This window comes from Lepeophtheirus salmonis, chromosome 6 (genome assembly GCF_016086655.4).
Source record: "Lepeophtheirus salmonis chromosome 6, UVic_Lsal_1.4, whole genome shotgun sequence".
Classification (NCBI taxonomy): Eukaryota; Metazoa; Arthropoda; class Copepoda; order Siphonostomatoida; family Caligidae; genus Lepeophtheirus; species Lepeophtheirus salmonis.
Genome location: NC_052136.2, coordinates 31,220,084 through 31,246,416, shown reverse-complemented (window position 1 = coordinate 31,246,416; position 26,333 = coordinate 31,220,084). Strand labels below are relative to the sequence as shown.

Below are 26,333 nucleotides of genomic sequence, written 5' to 3'. Positions count from 1 at the left end.
AGGACTGATATGTACCAAACCGAGACTTGACTAGACAGAATGCAGTCTTTAGTCCTAAATTAGGATACAACACTATTGTAATAAAAAAAGGAAATTTTTATCTACAGTTTAAATTAGGGGGGTCTTGACAAAAAATATTTGTCTAAATTGGTCTAAAAATAATCACTTAATACCAAAACAAATGGTTTTTCTATTTCATGGTATATACATGTAATTGTTTATAGTAGCTCGACAGCTAACAAAATAATTAGAGTATACCCTTTTCTGTTGTTTGGATGACACACTGTTTTTGTCAACAATCTTATATATGCTTAATTTGTTCATTAATTGCTTATGCATCCATCAAAATAATGTTTCTCTCCAAGCAGTTTTATGATATGATCTTTTTGATTATTCGTTGTTTAATAATGAAATTAAAATGTATCGTCATAGTCTTTATGAATGCTTGAAGCAATGTAGTGTACATATTTTCATAAAAATATTTGCAATTACTTTCTAAAAATACAAAGATGAGCTTATCCGGGAAGAAAAAACGATATTGTTAATAGATACATACGACATAACAAAAAAATATAATAGTAAGTAATAGTAAAATATCAGTAATTTGTATCACTTTAAATATATTCTAAAATGATATTGTCTTACAAGATACAAAGTTTAAAGATTCTTACAGGTAAAGGGATGTTTTTCCATATTGTAGTCCAAGGGTAGACACCAAACATAGGTTCTATTGTTCTTACAGTAGTTATCATCCTCCAAAATAAATCTTTCAGTTTCTGGAACAGACTTTGATTGATCAAATAAGTTCTCCGATTCCATATCCGTGTCCGTATCACTCATGGCACAAGAACTATAAAATGATATCAAATTAATTATAAATTTATTTATTGGATTTTAATTTATTCAATGATATAAACCATATAGAAATCATTTTTGAAATGTTTTTCATGGTTATATTCTATAAATGATTTACAAAAGCAACATTAATCCGATCCTTTCGATTAGAAAGACTACAACATTTTTCTACAGCGATGGCATGTTTAAAAAAAAAATAATAATCTAGTATGAACTGTATTCTTAAAGCTTCATCATTTTTAATGAACAATTAAAGCGTATCTTTATTATAAAAATAACAAAACTACTGTTTATTTTTTGTAACAACATTCTTGTTAAAAAAGTTGCTTCTGATTAGAGTTGTAAAATAGACAACCATTTTTAATAATATGTGGCGATTTGAGCAGTGTTAATTTTCCAAATCCGTGGTCATTATTCTTTGATTTTTGAAGAGAGAATATCTAAGTACAGAGTAACCTTGAATAGCCTAGAGTAACACTAAGGAATTCATGGAGAGTTGTAACTCTAAGTCCTTGTTGAACTCAGACTTGAATTGAATATTAACGGAGGAGTAATTCCTGTATATGTTCTAAATACTGAGTAAGATTTTGTGTTTCTTTCCATCTCCCATATTTGTTGGCAGCTATGCTGCCCTTCGCCCAAACACTCCTCAAACTGTCAGGCTTGCTGTGACATTTCTCAATTTCTTTCATTTATTAATAATAGCAACTCATATTTTATACAATTCAACCCATGACTAAAAAAATGAATACAATAATTATAACAATATTAATTATTGATGAGGATTAATTCAGGAGGTAAAATAACACCTTTCTAACAAATTGTGAAAGCAATTATGTTTGAAAATCCATGCATAAAATTTATGTCAACAGCTTTCCTTCATATTTTATCATCATTCTAATAATATGGTTACTTTTATAATTGGTTAGGATTAGTGTTGTCCTATACATATATAGGAACTATTGTGGTACCAGTATTGTGGTACTTAAAGCACCATTATGCCATAAAACATATATTTTAAACCCAAAAATATTTATGATTTACAAAATTGTCCTAAATGAAATTAAGTAAGAAAGAATAGTTGTCTTTTATATACAGAGGCCGCAGCTACTTTACACCCAGAGTGCGTAGTCGCCTATGTTCCAGTAGGAGAACCGAAAACTGAGGTGTCATACCACAATTGTTGTCAAAGATTTTAATATTATGAATATATATATATGGTAATTCTGAATTCATTTTAAAAATTGTGAAGAAATAATATCCCAATAAAAGTATCGTTGTACTAAGGATAAAAATAGAAGTTTTTATTGTTGACTTATTTGGCTAACTACGAAATGATTGCGGCCTTTTTCCCCTCTTCCTTTTTGGAGGAAAGGTTGCGTGATACAATAAAGGTAACGACGTGTTTCATTTTCATAAAATTATCAAGATAAAAAATCGGAAGGTTTTAAACATACCAAACAAAAGAAAATAAGTACAAGAACCGAGAACGAAAAGCAATAGATTGCAGTCTTGGTTCGAATTTGTCGGTTCAAGGTACAAGCGGTTCAATAACTGGAACCAATTGAACTGCTAGACCGATAAGGGGACAACCTTGTCTACAAGTATTATAATTATAACTACTCTATGTTTTTATAAAGTTTATGTTCATTTGTGCGTTATTTGTGTCAAATTCAACCATACTTTGAATTTTAAACTTCAACAAGATATAATTTATTAATTATAAGCAAAGTTTCTACAAAATTAATATTATAAAATAGTGAGCTCTCTTTATCCTTAATGTACACCCCTTAACACCCTGGCAACCACTACAAATGCAGTCCTATATCACGGCATCCCCGTGCTGGCTGATAGTGGCATTGAGGGCCTCAGTGTGTGGATGACGGACACCAAAGGCCTTACCCTCGATATGTACTAAAAAAACCGTTGTAGAGAGGGGTGGTATTAGGGCTGTAAGGTAAGACCAAAAGGGTCAATAAAGAGTTCAAAAGAATTCAAAAGATTATTGCAACGGAGGAGATGGGGTTCTTTCATTGGTGGTGTCAAAAGTGGTCTCTCCACCCTAACAAAGTTATTTCTACCCACTTCTTTTGATAGCTTTTTAGACAGTTTGGTATGAAATCCCAAGATCTCTTACATAGGCCCTCATAAACTTCAGAGGAACACCCAGTAAGTATAAAGAATAGTTCAATGGAAAACTATAGCAAAAATATTTGATACGATTGAATTAAAACATATTCAAAAATTGAACAACATTTTTATATTTTTGTAAAATTACAGATCGTATAGCTATTTTGCCCCTTTATACTTACATCTAATTATTAGGGATGTGAAGAATTATTTAACAAATAGCTAATTTTTAAATTATATGGACTTAGCTATAGTTCAAGAAATAAAAAATGAATGGAATTTTTTAACAAATGTATAGAATTAATAAGCCTTTATCTATATAGACACCTGATTTAAAAGTCAGGTTTCAGAAGTGACAAATGTATATTATTGAGTATACTTTTTTTAAGTTTATCTTTTATTAATCTTTATACAAGAACAGTTCTGCTTATTAGTTTAAATCCTCCTAAATATTTACATTTGTAAATAAATATACTTCATCAAAATTTCCCTGCAAAAAGTTGAAATTTTTAGAACATTTTAAAATTGTAAAAAATCAAGTCTTGCCTACATATGTAAATAAATCTTAAGAAAGGAAGCAATAGGTCTAATAGTAAGCCTTTCTTTACTTTTGATTACATGTGTTTTTTTGGGTATATAGGTAATGCTGATAATCTCATATAAGTAAGGGAAACAAGAGCGTAGTTGCAACACTTTTTGTTGTTGGCTCAGAGGAACAAACTTGGTTTGACCCACACATGCAAAAAAAAAATAAAAAAAATTAAAAACATAACCAGATATAGGTTTTTTATTGTTTGAAACTATTTAGAAATTTAAGATGAGCTATGAGACCGATGGTGCGTTTACATAATATGTTCATATTAACTATTGTGAGTTGATTAAAGGAAGTCTCCCAGAGTGCAACTCTTCTCCAAGTATCATATATAGTGATGTAAATTGAGTGAATGTTTTAGCTGGGCCAATTATTTTTTAAATTAGTAACTGAAGAATCTACTCTCTTTTTCTAAGCGGTTGTCATTGTTATTTAACTCTAGAGTAGTGAACTTCCTTTCTACTTCCATTCAAGTGTATTCAAAACCCGATTGAAAAATCGTCCATGGTCATAAAAGACAGAGATTAACCTAGAAGATTTGTTGGAGAGTTATAAGTCTTTGATGGACTGCCAGTAGAATTGAAGATTGACATCGGAGTAATTCTTGCTAATCTCTTAGTTTATTTCCTTCTTACCTCTTCCCGTTTAACAGCTGATTGTAGCTGATGTAATGAAACGTTATGATCACTAAGCTGCTTTCTTCCAAAATACGTTTTTCTTACTAAAAAACTACCTTTATTCCTCAAAATGAGTACTTATTCAATGCCTCGAAATTTTTTTTGTATAAATTCCAGATATTTTTCACAATAATCTACATTATATAGTATATAATTATAAAGTTAATTTTGTGGTTGTAGCTTTTAAAAAAAAAAAAAAAAAAAAGAAACTTGCTGCAACTTCCCCCTGTTGCTACTGTCCCCTGTCTCTCTTACAACCATTTAGGTGCAATTCAGCAGGAAACGTAAAGTATCTGTCACCCTATTGTGTCTATTCTTAGTAATCATAGGAAATGTTTTTTTTTCGTTTTTTGATACAGAATAAATGGCATAATTTGCTATGTTTGTTTCTTTTGTTTGTCATGAGGGACATTGTTAGAGATATAAAATCAAAACTTTACAAATGCTTTCGTCTTAAGAAAACAAATTTATTTGTAGATATTATATGGACTACATGTGTATAAGAGAATAGATTAAAGAATAAAAAGAAATGTCAGTACAGTGGTGGTAATGTTTTTTATTGTTGAATCCCTTGAAATATGTTGAATGCATATTTTCGTCATACTTAGTGCTATAAATCTCTTATAAGTGGGTTTTTATGCATAAGTTAAAGAATATGAAGAAAAAATAACTTGTTTCAACTAGAGTTTTAAAATAATTTTCGAACATGAAGGCCGATAATGATTTATTTGGAGTCGCTGAGAAGAGACAGAGAAAAGAAACTGTCTCCTTTCTCTTAGTATACATCCCAGCAACTTTCTTTTATCTTCCGAGGTTACCAAAATTATCTGTAAATTCTGTATTTTCTCCGACTTTCGTTATATCAAATTATACCAAAAAATTATTTACATACGAATTTCAAACAATTAAAATTAAACAAGACTGAAACTCAGAAGTTTGTATAAGGTTTAAGGATATATCGGTCCCAAAACTTACACACCAAGTTTGATCCTCTCCAAAATCTGAAAGATGCCTCCAAATTCAACTTAAAATCCGTACAATATAAATATGCTTTTATCAATGACACCTTTATCAATCAATCTCAATCATCAAAGATCCAATAGTTTAATAGAAAAATAAAAACTTGATCTAGGTCTCAATTAAAAATTAGGGAAAACTATTCTTGTGCATGAAATATACTTTCATTTCATTAAAATAATCCAATTTATAAAATGAGGTACTTCAACATAAAGTATTAGTGTATATGATATATTGTAGATTGCACTTTAAAATTTGGTAAAAGTTTAATAAGAACAAATTGTGAGTTTTAAGGTTTTTTTATTTGTTCATTATTTTGAAGCAAAATCCTCATAGTTCTTTGTACTCAAGTTATGCATATGCAGGTCTTAAATCATACGATTTAATTAATCATATATTAGGAGGATAATTAATAAATTTATACAACCAAATGATTTAGGACAGTTGCTTATTTAAAATTGATTTTATTTGAAAAATATAGATTTCATAATAGATATAAAAACATGACTTTAAGTAGTCCAGCATTCGTCTAAAATAGTATTGTACCTTTCTATCTAAATAAATATATCCTTAAATTAATTATTTAATCTCCATTCAAAAGGATTGGTCCATTTTTAAGCTTTATATGTATGCTGTAAACTGCATTTAAAATTAAAGAAATCAATGTTAAGGAAATTATAACAATATTAATCAATACTTTTACAGCTAATTTTGAAAAAACTCTCATTTATTTGGTTAATTTTAGCATTCCACTCTCCACACTTCAGTATATATAATATGTAATTTTGAGCCAAAAATGTAAGTTTAAGAATATTAATAGATCTGTACTATACTTAAAAGTCATTAATAATTTTAAATGCCTTCTCAAGATAATAACAGTAGCCTGTAGGCTGAAACCTACATATATTATTGTTATTTAAGCCATAGAACACAAAATTGACCATTTAAACTTTCAACCTTAAAGATTTATCCTCTAAAGCTTCTTTTTTAAATCAAGTTTGTAGGGAATATCTACGATTCAGTGCCATATTTCGACAGGAAAGAACTATTTTAATGATAATCAAAGTATATACCAAATTGATACAAACATTTTGCATTTGAAAATGAATTATTTATTACTTTATCTTTATCACAATTAATGAATAATGTATATAACCACCAAAAAATTGAGTAAAATGAAGGACCTTACTTAGATGCTAATATCATTTCATTTTTTTTTCAAGTACTTTTTATCCTTGCTGAAATCAAAAAATAAACCTAATATTTCAATTTAAAAAGTATTGCTATTAAAAAAGGTCGATTTTGATTGATTTATGGTCAATTTAGTATTTAATATTTATTAAAGGATTTTCAGATAAGAAGATTTTTAGGTTGGGTTGAATATAGATTAAAATAATATTCCGGAGGATAAAATTGAATTTTTTATGAGTGTTATATCTATCAATTAAAAAGTTACTAGTAAATGAAGCACCTATTAACTTGTTATAATTCCTTTTACATCTATATAATTAATTCAATTAATATATATTATTAGTTAAATCTTTATAAACAATTAATTTTTTTACCTGGAAGTAGATATCTACTTCCCAATTCTTTTTTAATATACTTTATTACCCATTACTGACCAAGGTTTTGTCTTTAAACATATTTTTTTTTGTTATTAGAAATGAATCCTCCTTAGAGAAATAAACGGACAATCTTTGAACTACAAATAAAAAAAAATAATTTAGACTTTGTATCTCTTATCAAACTATGTACTCATAATTTTGGTTGTACTATTTTTAAGACTACTTCTTTCATTTAATATTTCCACAATTTTATTGTATTACCATGAATGAATGTGTACGCATATTACATTACCACAAACTTTGAATTACATCAAGAATATGTGCTTCTCAAAAAGTATCAAGACTCAGTTTCCTACAAAAAAAGTGTGTCATACAAAAGTAATTGAATGAAGTTTGTTTAGTTTTATTTACTAACACACAAAACAAAGGTAATATCTAAACTTCCTTTCAAGTGAATGGCTTCAATCCTTTGGTACTGCATTTTTGTTTAATAATAATACAAAAAAGTAAATAATTTAATCTAAAAAATAAAAATAAATATAGGATAAAAAAATAACAACACTTTGGTAGATGTAACAAATTTTACAAAAATCTAAAAAACCTTATTTGAGCAATTTATTTTTTAATATAATGAAATTGGAGTTCATCTATGTAGTCAAAAATCATATACTCTTATCTTTTAACAACCTTTTTTACATTTAATATAAAGTTTCGTTTTTATAATTTTTTAATTATATTTGTATATTGAAAGCCGTCAAAAAGGTATGTCAACTACTTTACCTGACAAGCCACATACAAAAAATTATTTTATTTTTATAATACAGTGTACATGGTCCAGTTGTAACAGTTGTGGTACCAAAATAGGTATTTCGATACTTCTTAGACTACAAAGATAACAAATAAATCCCATTAATGATTTTTTAATAAAATGAACAAGCTTTCACACAATTTTTGAAAATCCATATAATAATTATAACAGATTTTATTTTTTTATACTCTCAAAAACTCTTCTTTTCAAAATAATGATATTCTGCGCTTTAAAATGTTTCTGGTTTGTGGAAAGTAATTTTCGTGCTTCCAAAATTGAATGTGTAGGGAATTTTCACTTCTATAAACAAGTTACATTTTAAATCACAAACCCTTTGTATTTTGATAAAGATTTTTGTTGCGGTTTGAAGATTATAATATGCAAAGTTTGTAAAAATAAATTGTCTATACACAGATACATGTACACGTATAAAAGATATGTTACCGTGCCATTATTCTTTTCGAAATGAGACTGATCTGTCTCAGCCTTTTTGGTCAATATATATATATATATATATATATGACGTAACGAAGCTACAAGTAGGGATTTCCAGTTTAAAAAAAAATAAAATAACGTATTCAATGTATTAGTATATCAATAACACCAAGTCACCAGGGGAAAAATAAATGAGTGGATCCCTTTCTTTCTTTTCATTTTTTCAAATAAAAATTTATTTATTGAAAAATAAATAAATTCGTAATCTTTAGTACAAAAAATAATTTGACTAATTTGAGATCAATTAAAATATAAATTGTATTTTCTCGATTGGCTTTCTTTTTTTGTCGTTAATTGCTTTTGTATATTTATCTTTAGCGTAGATAGAGAGCGTCGAAATTAAATCGTTGCATTCTTCAAAATTCTTTAAATTGTCACCGAGGCCACATAAGAATGTTAAAAAACAGCTCAACTCATGTATACACCTTTAGCATAAATAATGGCCTTGATCCAGGTCTATAAGGAGGAGCAGGTGTTAACGAGGTAGTTCCTCGGCATGTTGGTAATTTTTTCATTGATAGAAGTATCAAAAAAGTCCTTAATTGCATGATAGGTTCTATTTACTTTAAAATCAACGGTGTCACAGGTAAAATAATCCATCAGATTAAGATCAGACTGTTGCGGGGCTATATTTCCTTCCAAATTAAGTCATAGCAGTGCTCACTACCCTACTTTAGTGACCTCTCTGAGACATGACAAGTTGTGGAGTCTTAATGCCAGACAAATTGGGACCCCCATCACATTTGAGACCTCTCTATTTGAAATCTCTATATTGTTGTGGCAAAAATCATAGTCACGGTGAAACCCCGGTCCTCTTCTGCAAATTCAATCTTCTTTATACCTCAAGCAAATTTCGCCAAAATACCCAAAACTTAACAAAGTTTGTTGATACAACAAAGCTTCTAACGAGAAAAAAAAGAGATGCTATCAGACAGCTGTATCATAACAAAATCGCGGGCGCACGCAAGCGCCGGTTTTATTTTAACGCGTTGTAGTTCATTATTCAGCACAGTTCCCCCCAATCAATACCGGCCTTGGTACCGATATACTGAACGACATTGTACCTCCTCAGTTTTGTCAAGAGGATACTTGTTATTTTTAGATATGGACCATAAAATATTTGTAAGATGTGTAAGATAAGTGGTTAGCTATGTATAAGTATTTACATACCACATAAATGCTGATACTTTCAGATCAAGGGCATATTATGGAAGGGTACAATGTACATGCAATAATACATAGAATTCCTTACATATTTAAAGAAATAGATAAAAGCGACACCTTTGCTTCTGTTTTATTTGAATAAAAAGGATACTCTAAAAAGTAATTAGTTTATTTTTGTAAAACTTAAAACATTATTAAAAATATTTAGATTAATTTTGAAAAAAGGAAATTACATTTATGTTAAACTTTTTAAACGGTTTGAATTCTTTGTTTATTAACTTTTATATATTTTTATTCATACCTCTGATGGCAAAAAAAAATGAAGTAAAAAAATCTAATGTATGGAGGTATGTTTAGCTATCGGTCTTTTAAAGATATATTTGTACAAAAACTATTTATGTACTTGAATTCTTCACTTCATTTTGTAACTAAGTGGTAGTAGCTGATATGTGGTCCATCAACACAAAATAAAGTATTTCTAAATTAACAATTATTTTTATTAACCCTTCCCAGGTACTGCAAATTCCACTGTAGGTAGCAAAAATGGATTGTGACAATAACGAATAATTAATTGATAAATTAGATATATATTTTTGTTTAACTATATGCAGGGTTAGACAAATTTTTTTACTACCCTAGATTACCACAAATATTTGATCATTTATAAGCCTGTGCAAAACTTGTATAAATGTACTTTTTTTTTAAAATAAGTTTATTTTTGGGAGTATTACTTTTTTTATATAAGTGGAGTAACGTCGCGCTAAATGTTTGTTTCCTAATTATAGGAAATTTTTATCTGCTTAATACTTCAGGTGTGGACAGTGATTGAGGTGTATACTTATATCAAAAGTATCGGTATATTTTTTCTTTAAGTAGTCGGTTAACCCAATGAGAATGGCAGGAGTTCATAATATTTTATTGAACGCCGTTCTAAGGTACTATAATTGATATTGAAGTTCAAATTAAAATATACTCTTAAGGCCAATATATAATGTGAGTTCTATCGTTCACTTACCTAAATTACATCATGAAACTTCATTTCTCAGTTCAAGAACATGCTTTGTTTATAATTCATGAATTTGATTCGCTAGTTTGATTAAGGAATATTGAGACATGATTGATTACATTAATATTTAGTAATCAAAAATGCTATTGATCGAAACTTTTTGTACTCATATGCTACTTTATTTTACATTTTGGCAAAGTTTCACATAATAGAGTCGAAAACTATAGGAATGGGGGGGGGATGTAAAAAAGGACATTATTCATTGTTTACCCAGTACGCCATTTTATCCAATACATATTATTGGTAGAGTTTTTACAAATGTTCATTATGTTAATTCAATATACAGGGTAAGGATTTTAAATCCAGAAAATTTAAGGATAGAGTATAAAACAATTTATTTCCCCAAAATCAATTCCGCAATTCACAAATCTATTGCTCTTACATGATCGGTCCATACTGAACTCAGTCACTCAAAACAACTAACTCCAGCTTCAAACACAGCCTGACACAGTCCTTAATGATGAACTCCTTGTCTATCTTGGGCACTGACTAGAGAATATAACCCTGGGAGGATTTAGCAGTGTTATGTGAACGCTTATTAGACTCTCTCCAAGAAATCATACACATCGTAGTCCAAAAGATTCAGATTGGTTAAGCTATATGTCATATTTCCTTTCCCTCATACTTCAAAAAGTTTGGAACTTATGATTTTTTACTCTCAAAATGATCATGAGTCTTCCTCACAAGTCCCCATGACCCATTAAACTCTTTAAAAGCCTTGGAAATATCGTATACAGTTGATTTGGACAGCTTCGTAAACTCAATACTCTCGTTAGGCGTACGTCCGGCACGGACGCACACAATATTGGCCGTACGGTGTTCGTATTTGGAGGGTATCTCCAGAATGTTGTCTTCTTATTATTCAGTTTTGTCAGTTAAATCTGATGATCATACTTTTAATAAACATAGATCTCAGGGTGGCCAAGATAATGAGGTCTAAACTTGTTCCGGATTTTAAATTCCCACCCTGTATATATACTTGTACAGTAAAAGAAAAGAAAACGCAAATAGTTCGATAAATTCCTATTCCCAATATCTAGAACGGATCATAATATAAATTTACGATCAGAAGAAGTCGATTTAAAAGATTGATGTTATCCATACAGTATCAAATGTATGGATATTATGCTAATTCAAGACACATTTGTGCCTATTTTATGTTTACAAATGAGAGTACATAGCACAAACAAGTGTGTAGAATATACATCACTGTCTTTGGAAACCATTTTTCCAATATTTTTGTGCATTTAAAGAAATTTTTATTGTATTTTTATATTATTATATGGCTATGTATCTACAATGTACCTGTCATTCTATTTTTACCTAAACACACATATGTACATTGAAAATTGTTTTTCAATATATATGCATATTTATATAGCGAGGAATATATTAAATACATTATATTTGTTCATGATTAATTGTTGCTTCCCTATTTTTTTCCTTATTTAATTGGGGAAATTTTTACTTAATGGGCAAGGAATTATTAATTGAATTTGCAAAATTAGGAAAATATTATTTGAATTCAAAAGTAGTGAATAATTTCCTAATATGGGACCAAAAATGTTTTATAATAAATTTCAAAATTATTTTGCTCACAATTTTATTTTCCTTCTCTAGCTGTATTAGGGCTTACATTGATACGAGTATAAGATAAATAGAATGAATGTATACGAACATTATTTTAGAAATACTGGAGTTTACGAAGTAGTTAAAAAGAAGGTCAAATGACCAATTTATTTCAAATAAAGTTGGCTAAGAAAATACTTTTTATGAGCTAGGGTCGCTGAGGATACCATGGATATTAGTCTATAATTAACCACGGAACCTCCATAAATTAACCATTTTCATTGATTTAGCAAGGTGTATTATGTGAAGGAGGAAAAAATGAATTACTTCGCACATGAAAATGGTAAAATAACGTCTTTTGTGATGTATTAAAAGTGAAATCTTTCTGTGAGGAAAGTTTTTAAATAGCCAAGGAAATATTCTCAAGCTGACAGGCGCATTTTATCATTTTTTAAATTAGTTTTTAGTTCCAACAGTAGTTAAAGACTCTAGCTTCTGCCAGCATGACAAACTCATTCAATTATTTTTTATATATCTTGTTAATATCATTTCATGACTATATATTATAGTAAATTACATTTTTCACGAATTTAACACAGTTAATGCAATGTAAAGCATTAATAATTCATATCACATTCTAATTCGCTTGTAGATTATAGTGGATTCACGACGAGTTATTTTGTCCTCTCTCAGCTTCTACTTTCAAAAAGAAAAACGATTTTACATCAACTTATGGGAGCCATGAGAAATTGACCATCACGGAAATTATGTAATCTTCATCTTATTGTTGAAGATTAATAGAGTTCATACAAAAAAGAACGAGAATAAAGGTTTAACATCGGTTGGTAGTTGGTCAATTTCTCTTCCTAACTATGAAAACATTGTTCAATGATTGTTGGGAATTGTTCACAGCAATAAACAATTGTTAAAAATAGCTAATTATACTTTCATTACTTCAACGTTCATAACACTGAATTGTCGAAAAGAAGCAAAGACATTGACAGCTGACATAAATATATACTTGACGAAAAAGAGTATAATATGTAAGTGTGTATTTATAACCACGCATTCATCAAAGTAAAAAGTTATTTATTGTTAAGTTACTCTAAGATTGTTTTAGTTCCATTTACATTCTGTTGTTTTGATATTTCAAGTATTTTTAAGTATATAGTTGTATGTTGAATGCACATAGGTTTATTGTATAAATATAAAGGTTGTCATAACTACCTTTGGAAGAACAATAAGAAAAGTTTTGATACGTAAACTAAGTTGGTTTTAAGAAATGACAAGGATTGAAGTTCTTAAAAGTAATTTTCCAAGTAGTTATTTTTTTCTTCTTCACTAACGCTAATTCATGGTTATTTAGGCCTTAGGGTTATAAAGGAGTGAATGAATATTTGAATCAAACATACCATAATAATTATCAATCAAGGGTTATTTTGAAAATAGAATAGTGATGGATTTTGGTGTCATGAATATCTCATATTCAATCAATCAAAGAGAACATAGACATAACTCTTATAAATACCTAACTACATATTTTATGAATGTAATCCTCGGATATCCCTGTTAGGGATAGTGAGCATGAACTTTTATCATTTTAATTACTATTCAATTGTGAAAAAATAATTAATATAAATGCCTTGGGGTTCTTCAAGGTACTTTTCCACATTGAAACGTACAATATTTGTAAGATAAATCAAACTTATCTTAATTTACACTTATAAGCTAACCCTTTTGTTTTTGTTTTTTTCTGTATATTTACTGGGTGCAGGAACAATTTGTTCTGAAATTTAATAATTAAAAAAAAAAAAAGAACATAATGTTTACTATATAAATAGATGTAACTTTTAATGAAAAACTTTTACGAAAAATGATCATTTATTGAGAAACTAGCATCATACAATGTGTACGCCCTTAGAATAAATAACGTTCTCGCCACGATAACGATATCTTGTACATGTCTAATGAATGTAATCTTTGGATGTCTAGTTCCAGTATTCCATGATGCTGGCCTTCAACTCAACCACTTTGCGACAAGAGGTCTTAACAGCCTTGGAATCCACATGCTCCAAAACACTATCGTCTAAAGGATTGAGATTTGACTATGACGGCATCAAAAGGACTAGTCTTTGAAAGAGGCAAAGTTTTCCAGGCAAAACTGTTGGGTCTTAGGAAATATATGAGAATGAGACCCATCTCGATTACATAAATAATTTCCTTTGTGACCTTCAACCTTGACATTAGGGTTTTTCTCAAAACAATGTAGTAGGTATTGACATCAACTTTTTCATTGTGTACCCTATGGTGCACAGACACATGAACTGAGCAGTTTTTATGTTTTCTTCTGAAAATCTCTTTGGATGATCTTATGTATAATGAATCTGTCAGTTCAGCAGGTTAGGACCTGGTTCATAGTAAAAATCTTCTTTTGCGTCTGCAATATGAGACACTCAATGCATTTTTATTGCTCTGAACTCGTTTTTCGCTTGATTGCAAAAAATCTAAATTTAGGATTGACAAAAATAGCTAGTTTGTCAACTGATTTTATTTTGTTATAATTAATTTAAACCCTCAAATAGTGCTGGAATAAAATAAAGCAGTACATAAAATTACCTCCTGCACTCTGTATATATATATATATATGGTATAACACATTCAAGCACTAAGGCATTGCATTTATTTTATTTCCTTCTCTGCAGGCATATGTATTATTGAGACACATTATTAAAAGAAAGGTGGTTGGCTATTTTTCCTACAATACTAAACAAGTCATTTTATGTGTTATAGACACAAGAAATTTACAAATAATTATTATATAGTTCCTTGGAATTTAAATGACTTTTTTTAAAGGAATGAAAAATATTTTTATTCCATGTTGAAGTTAGAGTTGTGAGGTTTTATGATTATTTTATTCTTAGGAGATTATCAAAAAGGTTTCATATGATGATTGTAGTAGAAATATGTTTTGTATATATAGTAGGTATTACATACTTATATATGTATATCAGGAATACCAGATTATGGTTCGTTAGACAAAATTTTAAAAAATTATCTGCTTACTTTGTACAAATGTACGTATGAGAAGTTGATACAATATATAAAAGAGAAACATAATATTTAATTCTTTGTAGATTATACGTTCAAAAACTAATTTGCAAATTTTAAGATCTTCATGTCAGTTTAACAGTTTTAAGACACTATGGGCAAAAGCTTTTTAAGGAAAACCTCTTTTCCGAACACCCTTCTACCAAACAGATACTTTGGCGAAAATTAAATAGATAAAATGTTTTATTATTTCCAAAGACATTGCAATCCTTTAGTGTTCGTTAATTAATCATTGATTTATTAAAGATTTCTTCTCTTCTTGCATTTTTTTCTTTCTAATTTATTTATTGAGTGGTTGACATGATTTTTGTTGGAATTGTTCTCATAGTAGTTCAAACCATCTGTTGTAGCCTCTTTAAAATGAAATGCATATATTGTTAAATAATGAACACTTCATTATTGCAATACAAATATCAATTTTATTACCGTAACCGGGTTAAAGATATAGGTATCGGGGCTAGCTCAGAAATGATTAAAATTTTGTTTGGAGGGAATAAGATTACGTCATCGATGGGTTAATATCTTTATAACGTAATAACACTGGATGTACCGGTTCTAATAGAAATGAAGTATAATACCTTTTTAAATACTTGAGTACCCTGGAACAATTATAGTACCTGTATACCAACAGAAATTATGTATATCGTGTTGTATAAGTGGAATCAGTTTATACTACAAATAATTAGAATTATAAGATTTCATTCTAAAAAAGACTTATTTTGTGATTGTTTGACTAAGTATTTATGAGCGAGCATCCAAGATGGATTCTAGCAAAGAGAAAATACGGCATTATTACAGTTTTTCTTCGATAAAGACAGAAACACAGGACAATTGGCAAAAAATGTGAATAGTGTTTATGGTGTTGATAGTGCCTGTCACTTGCAATTTTGGTTTCGTTGATTCTGTTACGAAAATTTTGGTATCAAAGATACCAGGCTAATTGTCGATAAAGTGGATAAAATAATGGAAATTGTCGAGTCCGGCCGTCTCCTAAGCACTGTTTTGATTTCGAAAGAGATAAATATTAGGAGGGGGGCGGGGGCATCCATTAAAAATGATGGACTTCTTTTTACTAGATCTAATATACATTATACACTTATTTTTTTAAAATTAAAAAATACATTTTGAAAATTATACTCTATATGCAAGGATTCATTTACCCAAGTTTAATAGAAATACAAGGTTAGATCATCATGTAATTGGGCTTACTAAAACTTGTAATCTGATGTATTGCACCGACTGCTGGGCAAGACAGGCAGATTTTGACAAAACACACACCCACTTAAAGTCTATGACGTCACTATTACTAGAATTTTCAATTTAATGGATCGTACTGACTGCTGGGCAGGAAACACAGATTTTGACAAAACACGCAACCACTCATCTACTATGACGTCAATATTAAAAGCGTGGTGGAAGTCAAACATCTGTTGTAGACGCGTTATGGTATAACCTTGTATTTCTATAAATTTTACATTTACCTATATGTTCCATCTACAGATAGGAATGACCCATTTAAAGATCCGTAAATAGTTTATCTATCTGCAGAAAAATTGTTGAATATAGATAGTGGCAGTCAAAACTCCCATTGGAAAAAAAATTCTGAAATTAGGATGGTCATATATGTTTCTTGAAGCAGTGGCTGTGGCTGTAAATCTGTCTGGAGGCCCCATGGTTATCATTGGCAATTCATTATTCTGAAGCATATACCATTCTATTAGAGTTCTTTGAATTCAGGATATGGTTTTTAACCTGTCTCGAGGTTCCACTGTTATCCTACGTAAATCCAGTGTGTCATGGTTAAATTTAGAAGAGGGTATTGTAGCCCGTCTGCAAATGTAAAAACTATAAACATATCCATGGTGGGTCAGACCTATCTGTAGATGGGACATTGATAAATGCATCACTAAAATATAATGCAATTTTGGACAATTTGCCACAAATTACAATTTTCCTGTAGGCAATTTTCTATTAATGGAAATTTTTGGAGGAAAATATTCCGCGCAGGATTTTAGACATATTTAGACCATTAAATCAATATTTTCTTCAGTGTGAGTTCATTATTAAGACTTTAAAAAAAAAAAAAAAATAATCCCATCTTACGCAATGGCAAAAATATGATGTCCATATTTGTGGTTTTGATGGGTACTGCAGAAGATAAATTTAGTTCAAGAATGTGTTCCCTTATTTATCAATGTTCCTGAAGAAAAAGCGAATACAATCAGTGATGGATACTTAAACTTTATAACGCCTTTAATTTTATTTGGTCTCTCCTTAAAAATTTAACGTGCTCCCACAAAAACAAAAAAAACAGTATACATTTATATACAATATCTTATATGTATTGGCAGTATTGGAACCAATTAGAGTTGAAGAAATCATAGTTATTCTGATCGCAGCCCCAGCCCGACATTCTGCCTTATCCGTTAGGATTCCGAGGGGGTATTAGTCTTCTGGGGATATATTACACTACTACCACTCATCGTCCGATAAAAACTTAAAAATTCTTGCGCCGTTGAATGCACAATTATAAGAAATTTAAAAGCTAAATAATAATTATTGTTTTATTCTTTTATTTAAATATTATGTAACTATTGCTCATTTTTTTTTATTTAACTTTTAGCTTTTTTGTGGCTTTATTTTGTTTATTTATTTACTGTCGAATTTTATAAAAGCAACTTTTTGTTAGAAATGGAATAATAACTAACATCATATATAGCAATTTTTCAAAAAAATTGACTTTGTTTTAGGGAATTAATTATATACTAGAATGTTTAATTATATATATATACATTTGTATGCAACTTCTCTAAATAAGTTAAGTCATAAAAAGAATATCAATGTTATATATATATATTTTTTAAATTAATGAACGGTGGAATTCTTTATTGAGTACAATAATTGTTTCTGCAAAAAAGTTGCACGTATTATATTATTCTTATCCAGATTTATGAATGCATTAATGTGTATTTTTGGCTGAGTGATTTTGTTGCTTAACACCTAATTTAATTGCAAATTGAGAAATAATAGTTAAGGATTACATTCAAAATAATTTTTAAATAATTTATTCTAAATAAAATAGAGATTCTGTTTTTTTTATTTATTGTCTATATTATAAAGTCGGGGAAGTACTAAGTAAAATAATATTCTAGTAACGTCATTGGGATGCAAAAAAAAAAAAAAATCCTAGGCGTGTTACTATATAATGATTTCGTGTTCAATATTGATAAGGAATGTATTAAAAAATATATTATTTTGGGAAAATAATACCCTTACACCAATTTTCGTCCCAATAATACTGAAAATTATAAATATATTCGGATATATGTTATTTCTTACAACTGTGACGTCATTATATAGTAACATGTCTAGTATTTTTTTTCACTTACTATCTAGAGCTGATTAAATAAAACCTTGGTTTTATTTTTGTAGAGAAAAAGGACACTACTAAATGAGTAATCTTAAAATAAAATGAATTATAAGACAACAGAAATTTATGACCAGATACATATAAATACTAGAGATGGTACGGTCCGAAGTGTAGTCCGGTTTGGTTTGGTAAGTTTTTGCTCGATGTGCAGTAAAATATTTTGATATTATGAAATTTTAATTATTATGATTTTTTTAAATTAACAGATTTAGATTGTGAGGTAGGATTTTATTTCATAAGCATCCTTTTATACAAAAAACAATTTCTGTATTTGTTTATACAAAAAAGAGATAATGACTTACGAAAGGATATAATACATCTCCATTGACAAATACCCAATGGTATGGTGGATGTGTAATTTAAATAAATTTTCCTATATTTCCAAGTTAGCTTCACGATACCTTCTAACTACAGGCAAAATATTTTTTTTGACAGGATATTGTGGCTGCTATTCATTCTTGTTTATTACCGTCTTGTAAAACATTTTATAAATTCATGAATAATACTATTGTATAACTCGTAAATATTATATATCAACCTTTGATATAAAGAAGTAAAGTATACTTAGGAATAATTTATTTGTACGGAAAATAAATTATTAAAGTATAAAATATCGAAAAAAACCTGAAAAACTACATTAATTCTATTAAAATAACCATTTTAGTATTATACCGTTCCAAGCCGGGTACCCTAAAGGGTGCACCATCGTTTGTACCGAGCCGTGGGCTTAGGGTACCGTCCTAACCCTAATAATTACTATGAGGTTAATTTATTGATAAAAAAGCAGAACCGAATATTTAACTGAATATATTTTTTCATACGACAATTGTTTTGTAGTTGGAAATATAATACAATGGATGATATGTTGAAAAGAGAAGAGATTATCACTCAATAACAGATATATAGTTAATCATAAATATAAAATAGTTTTTTCATTTCAAAGACCCCACTTTGCAAAAGAAAAAATGAAAAAAAGCTTAGAATTGTTTTAATCATATTAGTGTTTGCACAAAATAAATGTGTTTATTACTAATAAGAAGCCTTTTTTCACTGCCCATGCTATCACAAATAATTTATATTGTGCCTTTGATATGTATCAATCAAAAATATGTAAAGAAAATTGCAATTTCATGATCAATAACTTCCTTCCTTTCCACATTTTTTTAGTATGATACATAGATGGGGGCAAGGGGGGGGGGGATTTCCAATTTGGAAAATTTAAAGATACTTAAATAGAAGACCATAAATAGTTTTATTGTTCGAAAGCTACATTATGTGACATTCAATTATCCATAATGAGATCCGCCTTTCTTAATAATCTCGGCCACACGGTACTAGATCCAGCTTTACAAATGTACTGATCATAGACTTCTGCAATGCCTCCATAGACAAATGATACTTGGCACTTGTTATACCCTCTTCAGAGATAAAAATTGCCTGGATTCAATTCCGGGACGTTCGAACGAACGCCAAAAATCCGGGATCAAATAGTGAGGACAGCTGTGGCCAAAACATCCTGTACTTTTTTGGCCTTGTGAGTCGGTGCACTGCTTTTTGGAAGGTGTAGTTTCTTCCCTGGCCTACTCCATCCAGCCACAGAATGTAAACTAAATGTGCAAAACAGGAACCAGTACAATGTCAAAGATGGATCCGCACGAGGTCGTCCGAGCCTTCCCAATTCGAACTATTAATCAATTAAGAATTCAAATTAATTCATCTATGAATTGTATAAATATAATATTATATTAATTGATTAATCGAGTCACTAATTCTAAGGTAATTCCAAATCTAACCAAGTATCGTAAGGAGTCTCTCCAAGTCGCTTCAACTCATCACTTTCGGAAATTATCAACATATTGTGTTGAAGCATAAATAATTGTTTTGGAACTCCTAACAAGTACTATTACGAATATACGTGGTCTGACTGGATGAACGCGACCATTCTACTTGAAGCAATGTTGATTGTCAATGTGTGGAATTGAATCTTGAGCTCTCAGTAGTTATTTGAATGAATACCTTTTATTTAGGGAAAGAAACGAGAAAACAGCAGAATATTCTAAATCAATATTATGCTCCGCCTCACCCAATAGTTTATTACACAATCAAGGCGATATATTATAAATAATTAATCAATTAAGAACTCAAATTAATTCACATATAAACTATATATTATAATCTTAAATTAATTGCTTAATAAGACTATAAATTAAAAAATATAGATGAAATCTTGAATCAATGAGAAATAGCATTTAGTAATAAGGGAGAGGTAAATTGTACGTTCTTAGTTCTTTAATCCTGGAGGAGCTCAGCGTTTTGTATTCTTACGAAATGATGAACTATTGAGGCGTAAGCCATTTATTCCAAATAAATCTAAGGAATATACTTCCTTGCTTATAAATAAGTCGGAACAAATCAAACATGAATCTTCCAAGTTAGTGAATGGAACCTTTCTCAGCAAAGAGGATGAATTGGATTTTGAGTAAGTAATGCTGATGCAAAGATGTCTAGAGGAGATAGCGGTGTATTAATTAATAATTATTATTGAGAAAGGAAACCAAAGGATGTTAAAAGCTAGAACATCAATATTGTAAATCGCAATACAAATGATAACTCTTAATTTTTGAAGTAATTGAAGGACTTAGAGTTGGAGACAATTAATCTTCATAATTGATCCAATATATCCTTATCAGAATTATATAAAATTTACATAGAAGACTCTCAATGAAATATAGAATCGTATTGGAAATGAGGTTGTAACTTTCTGGAGTTGACGATCGGAGCAAACAAGACCAGATAATTATACCACATGTTTTAAAAGTTGATAATTTCCCATGGTTCCATGAGTTGAAGTGAAATGACTTGGAGAGACTCCATACGATACTCAGCTATAGTTAGAATCCAAGTAAAGATATAACAGTGAATCGCATTTGGATGTATCTATGGAAAAGATGGCATCATATGGCAGAACTGGGTCCATTATATTCCTTCCTGAGACGGAGTTGAGAACACGGATATGATCCTTTATAAATTATATTAATACGAGTAAAGAAGGATAATTCTTATTTTTCTAATTTATGTACCGTGTATCTGTTCCCCTTCCTATAAATTCTCATAAAATAATATGAGATCCTTCACTTCAAGGATTGCCAAATAATCAGGGATTCCCCTGCGTACAAAAGTAAGTACGTTGTAATTTGAATTTTATCCATCCAAGAGATAAATATACAAAAAGCATTTGCACTCCTATGTATATTTTTCATCTATACTTTTGCTATTTCAAAATGTCCAACATTAAGAAACATGATTCGAATAACGTCCAAAATTAAAAATTATAATTTGAAACTTTTCCGAATTTATTAGTTTTTTATATTTTTTAATTGAGTTTTCAAATAATTAATAATTCCTCTTAATTCAATGTTTTAATAAAAATATTCTAATACAACCTTTTTACTAACATATTTGATAATGTGCTTATTTAAAAAAATCTCAAATATAAAACACTATGTCTATATAATGTTCATGAACGTAAACACCTCTTCGATATGTCCGACGATGCGTAACTTAGCCGATATTTCTTTTAAATTACAAAGTAATGTAAAATAAACATCATAACTATTTTTTTTTCTAGTGCAGACATAAAAGTATAATTAATATTTAAGACTCAGTTCTACATATCCTATAAAAGAGTTGAAATATAATTTATGATGTTTAGCGATGAAAACTGATGGATATACATATATATGAGTTTATTCACTGAAATGCGTAAAAGAACTCTTCAAAATGAACTAATCAGATTTATGTTCATTGTGCATATCTAGGTACGAGTTTGTTTAACTGAAATATCAACATGGGAAAAAAAAGCATGTTTATACATCTTTGATCTAACAGAATTAATTAGCGTTTAAATAAATACACAACCATTCATTAAATGTTATTGAAAACGATACAATGACCTTCATTTTTTATTCAGTATACCTTTGTTGGACATTCATTCAAAAATATGTACATGAGTCAAGAGATAATAGAGTTTGTAGAAAAATGCTTTCTAAAAAGAGAAAGGTGATTTTGCAATTATTATTCAATTAAATAATAAATACGAGCTCCATAAATGCAAATTTATAGTTTAAGAGGTTCACATCTTGATATATCCCTCAGGAAATGAAAGTATACAATAAACAAGACTTTTTATGTTTGTTTGTTTTTTCACAGATAGGGAATTACAAATTAAATCCTCAAATTTGTGGCAAGCCGAATATTAAGTAACAATAACAATTTATTTTGTAATTAAAAACAAACAAATATATTTTGTATCAAATGTACGAAGAGTCTGATAAGATATATTTTATAGTAGAAATGGAAATATATATATAATATCTTGTAACAAAAAAAAATAAAAAAAATATGTATATATAATCAAATCCGATAAATGTAAAATCTAGTGTCTGGTTGGGTTTAAAACATATAGAAATATGTTTTAGTACTTAAATACTATTTTTAATTTTTAATACAAAAAACCACTTATTTGATAGTCCACATATATTTGTACAATATACAAATTTTTGAATTGTATATGTAGAAATGAATTAAAGTTTAATTATATTCAACCACCATGAAAAAAATCCATGGACTATAAGCTAAATTATAAATATATTTATAAAAATCTAGTTAAATAAAGAAAGCACTTTTTGGCAAGGAATACAATTTTTGTTATTTCAATCCAGTCAAAATTTGTAACAATAGTTTCTAACCTTATTCATTGTGTTTATTTCACCGATTGGTTTTTTTTTCATGTTGTTTTTTTTGTCATCTAAACTATGAACATCATAAAAAAGTTTCATTTGACAAAAGATCTATATTTCCCTTGCTTTTAAATTCTTTTAAAAAGAATGCCTATAAAAAAAAAATAACAGAGACAAGGAAAGTCGATGATGGAGTAAATTTTGGCAAAAGTACAATCTGCAATAAATACATACTTTTGCTTATTCTTCAGTATTTCTGAGAAAACAATAACTAAGTCTCTTAGAGATAGTGACCGCTTTTGGGGGCAAAATATGATAAATAAACAAGGGTTTTTTTGTGTTTAAAGACAATTTTCTATTTAGTTGAGTATCCTTGTAAAAAAATTTAACACTTCACAGACAAAGTTTACAGTAGTAGAATTCTTACGCAATGCACATTATATTCCTGATAAAATAATAAATAAATATAATAAAAACTTTATTTTTATATGTAGAAATTAATGACTGGAAATATATTCATACTCCAGGGAATAAAGTTTATCTTTTAAAAAGTTTATAAAAATTATTTTAGTTTAAATAATTACTTTGGTGTAATAGCACAAAATCACCACGTATTCCAGTTCAATGTAGAAGCATATGGGTATTCATGCATACATTGAATTCAAGAAAAAACAATCAATAAATAAAAATATTTAATCGATAATTTTTTTGTTAGTGAAAAAAAAAATCCTTTGAGATAATTAATTTGGGGATAAGGTTGTTCTTCTCATACATACACACAATCCGGAATATTGAAAAAATCAATTAGTTTAAATAATCACTATAAAGAGAATTATTTTATGAATTTGAAGTTAGAAATTAATGAATCAGGGGTATAGAAAATTTAAGCCTAGCCCAACGGTTGTGATTGGGGTTCATATAACATTTTTTTATTTCACAAATTTGTGAATTATACAAATCTTGAGGTTTCTCAATTATCCTCCGTAGCAGATCAATAATTTTATAAATATTTGTTAAAATAATGATTTGCAGAAGTAAAGGAGTACTGGGATTTGATATCGGGATGATGAGTCCCTTTCAAAAGGATTTGCAAAAGCTCAATTATTTAAAAAAAGGCCAAAATACAATCAGTTTAACAGAACTGGAAAAAGTCCTATTAATTATTTTACTGAAATTTTTTGAAAAACTTTTCATATATTTGTATTGAAAAGCTGTCATACGTCATTAGAGTAAATTGCGTATATATAAATTTGTAAAAGAATTACACTAAGTCCATGGATCCAAAAGTAAACCATATTTGCTAAATAATATTTAATTCTGAATATTCAAAACAATTGTGTCACAAAATATTTTCATTTGAATTAATTTCTCTACGAATATGCTATAATATCAATTCGTATCCACCGACTAAATTCGCTTTAAATTTTCCCAATTAAGACTTCATATGATTAATTATGTTACTTAACTGCCATTGCCAAATAAATATACATGGTACACAGTCGTACTATGAGTTTTTCAAGTATTAAATTTGTAGTTAAATATTTTTTGATTCATATATTATAATCAAGATACAATTTACCATAATGTAACTTAGTTTCAGCATCATGCGATTTAATTATAATTGATGAATTAGAAATTGAGATTGAAGGAAAAAAAGGACAACCTCTGAGCACAAAAATATGTATAAATAATGATTCAAAATATGTAAAAAGAAATGCTATCAAATTATTCACGTCAAATTTTGTTTTCATGCTCCATTTGATTCTTATTACAGATCATCAAACTTTCCTCAAGTACATTTATAATCATAATAATTTATTGATCTTGAATATGTCTAGTTTATTTCCTTATAGTAAGTTTCAAATCAATCTTCAATTGACGGCAAAAAAATCAAGTCATTTAAGCATTTCGCATAAGTAAAAAATTATAAAATCAAATTAAAAGTGTTAAAAAGAGTCAAATAAACTAAAAAAAAATGTATTTATTGATTGATCCTTACCTTCTTTTAGTACAAAAGTTGTGGCATGCCTTTTATATAGCATTTTAATAAGATGTACTAGGTATAAGCAGTTAGTCTCACTCATCAACGTAGATAAAGTGTCCTATAATTAATGATTGTTTGCTATGGGAATGAGGTATATATTGAAAAAAAAGAAGTATAATTTAAGTCCAATATTGTAAAAAGAAAATTTAGCAATAATGACAAGAACCATCAAGAAAAACGATATTGGGAATGGAGTGATGATTGTGTGAAAAAATAAGACATTTTTTAATCATATTCTAGCAATATAGTATATTGATCCTTTTTTATTCGTAAACTAAGTACTCATTTCTTAAACAGCGTTATGTTTTGAAGGTGTACATCTACAGAGTGTAAATGTACACTTTTAAAAAATAAAGATCAACAGACAGAGTATTTTTTTTTTAAATAGGTAAAAGTCATGCAAAATAAATAAAACAGAGTAAAAACAAAGAAATGAGCACAATGTTGTAAATTTAGTTGATTGTGCAAATGGAGGTAGGTATATAATATGCAGTGATGAGCGAAATGAAGTTGAAAATGAGAGTTGCATTTGCTTAAATGACTTTCATTATTTATGTTTGAAATAATTTAGGAGGGGGGGGGGGCAGATTATTATAAAAACATCCATTAGGCTTACATATTTGAACTGATATTTCGGTCCTAAAATTTGGGTATATCTCGTCATAAATTTTAACCCTCCTTTACTTCCCAGGGGTGTCTATCCATCTCAGAGACTGAAATATGCTTGTGATATCTTGAGTTCATCATATAATTCCCTTTTTTCTAAGCAGTTAATAGACTATGAAATTAATTATTGAGGTTTTCAAGAGTGTTTTATGTAGAAAATTTGCAAATATTTCAAATAATGGTTCAATCCTTTTAAAATGTAGGGATAAGTTTCAATTTAGCTTTAATAGCTATAAATCATATTCATTAACAAGATGGATGCACAACCAAACTGACAAAGACCGTCTTATTAATATCCATTAATTATTATTATTATTTAGTAATGTTAATTATGAAAAGGAATTAACCACTTTACTCATTAGATAAAAACAAACAAATTAAGAGGAGCTTTAATCTAACAAAATA

General features: G+C 28.7%; 1 protein-coding gene across 29 annotated transcripts in view; it reads right to left on the bottom strand.

Annotated features, from left to right (window-relative positions):
* The window catches only part of LOC121119856 (gamma-aminobutyric acid receptor subunit pi), a 100,303-nt gene that overhangs the window by 63,105 nt on the left and 10,865 nt on the right, over positions 1 to 26,333 (bottom strand). For all 29 annotated transcript variants that reach the window (XR_011780565.1, XR_011780566.1, XR_011780563.1 and 26 more), the window contains one exon: positions 672 to 850. Coding sequence is in view for 25 of the 29 variants with exons in the window: in XM_071889137.1 (XP_071745238.1) it covers positions 672 to 850 (179 nt within the window). In the remaining 4 variants the exon portion in view is untranslated. The remainder of the gene's footprint in view (positions 1 to 671; positions 851 to 26,333) is intronic.